A 6,953-nucleotide genomic window follows, 5' to 3' on the forward strand; every position below is an offset into this window, starting at 1 on the left:
ATTATCCTGCTAGTTTTAGAAATAAATGAATAGTTTTCCTCAAGTCAAGTCTGTTTTGGCCATAACAGTGACTTTAAGGATTTTCTCCCTGTCCTCATCTCAAACCTCGAGCCGTTTTTCTAATATTTTCTCTCCCTGTTCTCTCGGAAGGTGGGGGGAGTGAGAGAGAGACTGTGTAGTCTGGTCCCGATCGGGGCTGAACTACGACAGGCCCCCTTGAGGTATTGGAAGACTGCTATAAGGTCTCCCCGGAGCCTCCTCTTCTCCAGGCTGAACAGCCTGTCCTCATACGAAAGGTGCTCCAGTCCTTTTATCAACTTTGTGGCCCTCCTCTGGACCCTCTCCAACTGGTCCATGTCCTTCTTATGTTGGGGGCTCCAGAACTGGACACAGTACTCCAGGTGGGGTCTCACCAGGGCAGAGTAGAGGGGGAGAATCACCTCCCTCGACCTGCTGGCCACCCTCCTCTTGATGCAGCCCAGGATGCGGTTGGCCTTCTGGGCCGCAAGGGCACATTGCCGGCTCATGTTGAGCTTCTTGTCCACCAGCACTCCGAAGTCCCTCTCCTCAGGGCTGCTCTCGATCCATTCTCTGCCCAGCCTGTATTTGTGTCTGGGATTGCCATGACCCAGGTGCAGGACCTTGCACTTGGCCTGGTTGAACTTCATGAGGTTGGCACGGGCCCACCTCTCCAGCCTGTCAAGGTCTCTCTGGATGACATCCCTCCCTTCCAGTGTGTTGACAGCACCACACAGCTTGGTGTCGTCAGTGAACTTGCTCAGGGTGCACTCTATCCCACTGTCCATGTTGCCGACAAAGATGTTGAACAGGGCCAGGCCCGACATGGACCTGTGAGGGATGCCACTCGTGACCGGTCTCCACTTGGACATTGAGCCATTCACCACCATTCTCTGAGTGAGGCCATCCAGCCAACTCTTTATCCACCGAGTGGTCCGTCCATCAAACCCATGTCTGTCCAGTTTAGATAGAAGGATGTCATGCGGGACAGTGTCAAATACCTTGCACAAGTCCAGGTAGATTATATCTGTTGCTCCAGAAAGTGGTGTTCTTAATTTGTCACTTTGCTGATTCTTTTCTCCTAAGAGTTAGTGTTGTTACATGTTCTTTCTGCTTAGTAAGTAAGTGTGAGAGCAAGTCAGGTGCCCATTGAAGATGCCTGATGTAATTTGAGATGTCCTAGAGTATGCTTCTAGCTGTAATTCCTGGAAGGCATAGGTTTCCTGTAGGTCCCATTACATCTTTCACAGCCCTGTGTGGATGTCTGTGGTAGCTTATGGCACTAAGGAATTTGAATTACTCCATAGACTTTGATAAGTGACTGAATGTTTTACCTTTATGCCGAACCTGATCTCTACCAGTCAAATGTGTATTTTGAAGTTGTTGCTATAGTTCGTGAGGACAGTGAAATTCTGCAGTGGTATTCACATTCAGGAGCTTTTATTGTAATTGCCAGTGAATGGCAAATGATAAAATCGGCAACTTCAGTCATGTTAGTCACATAAACACCATGAACTTTTAATTTCAATAATGATATTAGTTATAATTTGAGACTTTGACAGCAAGGTATAATTTGAGATCTTTTGCTCCCAAACATGCTGCAGCTGTTAATATATCTACCTATAGATGTCATCACCTGTTTTCTGTGGTTAATTTATCTCCTTACTTGTTCAGAAACAGAAGAATTGACTTTATTTTTTTGTTTACTTTTTGGAGCAGTTTGCAAGCCTTGGTAATTTAATGTTTACCCACTCCATCTCCCTTAAATTCATGAAACCTTGCAGATTATAGAGTCAAAAAGTAGTACTAGAATCTCCCTTCCCAGTGTGGGTCTCTTATGACTTGTAGAGAGCTCCAGAGAGGAGAGCAGACACATTTGATATAATTTAATTTATCTGTGATAAGGATCCTGAGAATTAGTTTAAAATTGGTTGAAGAAAGAGGGACAAAATATATATGAAAAAATAAATAAGGGAACAACAATTTGCTTCCATATATATATTTAGTAAAAAGTTGCCAATGCAGCAAGCAGTTAGAAGGAAAAGTAATTAACATTAACATTGTTTTATGTCTGATCTTCATGTTTCTAGTATAATTTCTACAATTATAACAGCTTTTCCATAACAAACTATTTTAAAGAAGCTGTGGGAATGAGCTTTTATTTCTATACCCATTTTCTAAGAAAGGAAGAAGTTTAACTAAGAAAATAATTTATACAAGGAAGCATTCATTAGACATGGTTTGCAGTCTGCATTATTATCAGACCAAAACAGCTGGTCTAAAAAGTCACTGCTAGTTTTTATCTAAGGAATAATCCTCAGAAATTGTTTTTCATGGCCACTGTATTATTCTTGAATTTTGTATGACAATGTTCCCTAGAGTTACACATGCTTTGTATTAGCTTTGTGACTTGGGTCCTGCCTTTCTCTTTGTAGAGTTCATCACTTCAAGGTTTTAACCTGGATGGTTTCCCAGACACCATATGGCTTTCAGGCTTTCTATTGTTGTTGGGAATTTATGTTCTAGGGCTTCATAATCTGTGACTTTACAGAGAAGAAAATAGCAACCAATTTTCTCAACTTCTGTAGTGGGCATCAGAGTCTTCTCTGACCCTTTGGCTCTGGTGACACTCTTGTGTCAACATGGTATATAGTAGGAATGATATCACAGAATCATAGAATAGTTTGGGTTGGAAGGGACCTTTAAAGGTCATCCAGTCCAACCCCTCTGCAAGGATCAGGGACATCTGCAACTAGATCAGGTTGCTCAGAGCCCTGTGCAACCCGGCCTTGAATGTTTCCAGGGATGGGGCATCCACCACCTCTCTGGGCAACCTGTTCCAGTGCTTCACCAACCTCACTGTAAATTTTTTTTTCCTGATATCAAGTCTGAATCCGCTTCCTTCTATTTTAAAACCATTACCCCATGTTCTATGAACAGCAGGCCCTGCTGAAGAGTTTGTCCCCATCTTGTGTATCAGCCCTCTTTAGGTACTGGAAAGCCACTATAAGGTCTCCCCAGAGCCTTCTCTTTATCCCTGTATGTATACTTTTTCATGAGTTCTTCAGACAATATTGGCATTTATAAATAAGTAACTTAATTAAAAGTAAAAAGACATTGTAACATCATGATACTGTAAGACACCATTCTAGAACAGAACCTTCTAAGGCTGCTCAAGGATAAGAACCTGGAATGATTAGAAGTTTGACATCATCACTTTGAAAAATGCAAATTGATTTAGTTTAGCAATGGGTCTTCTTTATGATTTTTCACTTTATTTTGAGTACTGACCACAGGAAGTATCATTGAAAGAGCATACAGTGGCATAGTTTTGGACACATACTGAAAAATTATAACTCACTGTTTTACTAATGTCCCAAACAGAGAGATTTTTTTCCTTCTGAAAGTGAAAGCATCTCACTCCTCCTAATTTAACTGTGAAGACTTGCTCCCTATGGAATAACTTAGAATAACTTTTGGTTATATAGTGCTATGATTTTACTGGACTATTAAAAAATTGCACTCACGAAGAACAACTTTTCCTACATGCTTATGATATAAGGAAGGCCATTAAAAGATGATTATGTTGTGTAAGTTGATATCCACTTTCTTACCCTAAATTTCTGCCTTTTGTTAAATAATTACTAGATGTTTAGGGTTTTGGTTTTTTTTCCTCCAGGACTTTATCATAAGATGTTCTGTCAATTCATGTTGTCTAGATTTTGAAGCAATATAATGTATTTAGAAATAAGCATTGTATATGCACCCTACTGTGAAGTTATATACACAGAATGGCATCCTATGAACACCTATTCAGTGTCACTTGTTGACTTTAGTCTGTGCTGTTGGTAAAGATATTCCTTCAGGGATTTTCTGAGTGGTTTGTTTTGTCTTATTTAAACAAAAATGCTGGAAAATTAAATAGAAAAGAAATTTTAGTGGAATTATCGAATTTTTTAAAATGCAGTTTATGTTTCTTCTGTATAAGAAAGCTCTTGGCCATGCCTGTATTATATAGTATTAAAATCTGTTTATCTAGAAAAATAAATGAGTTTTTCAATTCATAGCATTGTGAATATTGAGTATTTAGTAATACTGTATTACTTGCTGTGTAAATTATAATACTGTGTAATGAAATACGTTTCATGTAAACATTGATGGTCAGCCAGCAAAATGTATGTTTCTCTGAAGATGTTTAATTAATTTTTTTGTCTAACTTATTTCTAGCACTTACGGAAAGAATGGTTCCTTTTGATACAAGTGCCACCAAGGAAGATTCCATTAATGTTGCTGTCAGTGAAATGAAGCTGCAAGCAGAAAAGGGGAAGCAATAGAACTTTTTACAAAAACATACCAATTTTCTCTTTGGTAAATTCGACTCCACTCTTTTTTGGTTTTTAACAGTAGGAATTCCATCTGCTATAACAGTGATGCATCCTTAATGATTCAGCTATTGCCAAATGCTTAGAGCATCAGGAGTGAGTCTAATGAACTCTTGTGATAATTTATGTAACTTACACAGCAAAGGTTTTATTGGATTATGCTATTCTCTTGTATTTTTTCTACTGTCTTCCTAAACTAAATTTTTTGTATTCCTGAAGTATCATGAAATGAAAGACCCATGACATTAATCTTTGCTATGAGCTTATTTACCACTGTACAGGAATTGTTCTGACATTTGGGTTTTTTTATAACATTTAATAACATTATTAATGATGAAAAAAATTCAGAAATTACCTTTGTCCTAGTATTTATTATGAGAGTCATTATACAGTGTTGTGTAGAAAAATTTTATATTTTAGGTTCTTCTGTTTGCAACAATAATTAAAGAAGTAAGTGCTAAATATTAAACAAAACCAAACTTCCTCAAAATTAGTGGAAATACATATCATGATTTCATGTTCAATATAGATCTGTTATAAGCTGTTTGGAATTATTCTTCTGACCAGAACAGTTTTATCAGATGACCTCTGGTAAGGCACTTAACAGCACCTGAATCTCACCCAGCTGTATTAAGCATGTTGAAGGGTACTGCTATGTGGCTGTGAAAATTTTAATGGCAGGGTTTAATGATCATTTATTTATTCAATTTTGTTCTCTGTTAGAAGAGATGTGTCATACTGATTTTAAAATGTTATGGAAATACAATATTGCACAGTTGTATTTGTTCGGATATCTCTATTCTAAACTAATTGGATACAATTCTATATTACTGTGGTCTCAAGCAGCACTTGACAGCAGAATTTTCTACTGTCAAAAGAAATAGTTTCTGATGGTCCTGGTTTTATTTCCCTCTCTGGTGCTCCTGGTTGAATCACTAGTAATGTGCCTTAAAAAAATTGCCAAATCTATCAGAGTACTGTAGCAACACCATTTAAACCACTCTGTTTTGTAGGCTTCTTTCATACTTAGGAAGCCTACTTGTCTGAAACACTGTCTTTTTTTAGCACTGTAGGTGTCTGAGACATAATTCGCAGGTCACTTTGTGCCACCTGAGAACAGGACCTTTTTTTTTTTTTTAATTTTTAATACCTCTTGCTGAGAACATCAAAATCAGAACGTTACTCTTAAAATTACTCTTAAATTACTTTTAAAAGATTCTAATTCGGTTTTAAAAGTTTTATTTACCTTTTGTATGCATATAATACTATGCATTGTAGTGCTGGCATTGGCTTTTTGCAGGCTTCTGACACATCTGCTAATTCAGAAGGTCAAGAAAGCAAAAGAGGCACATCCATCTCTTCTGATCTCAACAGCAATGACAGGGCCAAGATAAAAACATAAACAAATAAACTTCTACTCTGGAGAAGGCAGGACAAATAGAAACCTGTTTGTCTCACGGTCTACAAAGGGTGTGGATGTCATGAAGCAGTTTAGCTCAAGCCACAGTTACCATAAACTAAACTTAAAGAGCATCCAACATCTGTAATTTATTTTTCAAATTAGATCAGAGCACAGCTGGAAATATGGTCTTTAAAATATTTTAGGTGATTTGTCTGGTGAAACATTTTAAAATTACAAAATAAAATGTCACCAGCTTGCAGACATTATGGTACCTACAAATTATGGCTAAAAATATAGAAAAGTCATTTTAAAATATATTGTAAAACAGTAGATCATGCTCTCAAAACACCTCATGTTGTAATGAGGTCTGATGCATGGATTGCTGATGGATAAATGTATGCCCAACCCACTTTACTGAAGTTGAAGGGATTCTTGAGGTAAAACCCCTATTGGTAAATAACTGGGGCTTCAAGAGTCTCGGCTGAGAAGTAATATACAGAAAAATAATGTCCTCTCTTTTTCCTAAGGAATTTGTAAAAATCTGACTATTGATTGCTCTTACCGTTTTATGTATTTATACTTTTTTCTTTTCCTCACTTATAACTCAGAAATCTAAAGTATGTTTCCTTAAAGCAGTATCACTACTACTTTATAGTGTTAGAAAACTAAGGATAAGCAATCTGAACTCCCTGATTATTACATCAAGTATTGAATAGATTTTTGTACAATGCAGGGCAGAAATGACTACTAGGTGAATAATTTTGGCTTTAAGACTTTAAATATGCTCAGTGCTCAGTATATTTGCCTTTGTGTTACTGGGTTTTCAGTAGAGTTTTATATTGTTTTTTGAATTTTTCTAAAAGGGCTGGAGGAACAGAAGGGAAGAAGTAAAACCACAAAAAAAAAAAAAAAAAGAGGAATTTTTAATGAATAGACTTATGGACTCCAAAGCCAGGAAATTCTTTCTTTAATTTACCCTCTCGGCATGGCAGTCCAGATAGCATGTAATATTTGTCTCTCTTCCACTTTTGATAGAGGTTCATATTACAAAGTGAATTTTATTTCCTTTTTACTGAAGGCTAAAGTTCCATTCATGACATTATGTGAAACTGTCCCTTATGTGGTTTAAGAAGTAATATTTTTTCCATATT

General features: G+C 37.0%; 1 protein-coding gene across 1 annotated transcript in view; it reads left to right on the forward strand.

Annotated features, from left to right (window-relative positions):
* The window catches only part of CEP128 (centrosomal protein 128), a 121,183-nt gene extending 116,663 nt beyond the window's left edge, over nt 1-4,520 (forward strand). Inside the window, exon 24 of the mRNA XM_086749563.1 lies at nt 4,246-4,520. Coding sequence (XP_086605689.1) covers nt 4,246-4,352 — 107 coding nt within the window. The 3' untranslated portion in view covers nt 4,353-4,520. The remainder of the gene's footprint in view (nt 1-4,245) is intronic.
* The last annotated feature ends 2,433 nt before the right edge of the window (nt 4,521-6,953 follow it).

This window comes from Chlamydotis macqueenii, chromosome 5, assembly GCF_036417535.1.
Source record: "Chlamydotis macqueenii isolate bChlMac1 chromosome 5, bChlMac1.mat, whole genome shotgun sequence".
Lineage (NCBI taxonomy): Eukaryota > Metazoa > Chordata > Aves > Otidiformes > Otididae > Chlamydotis > Chlamydotis macqueenii.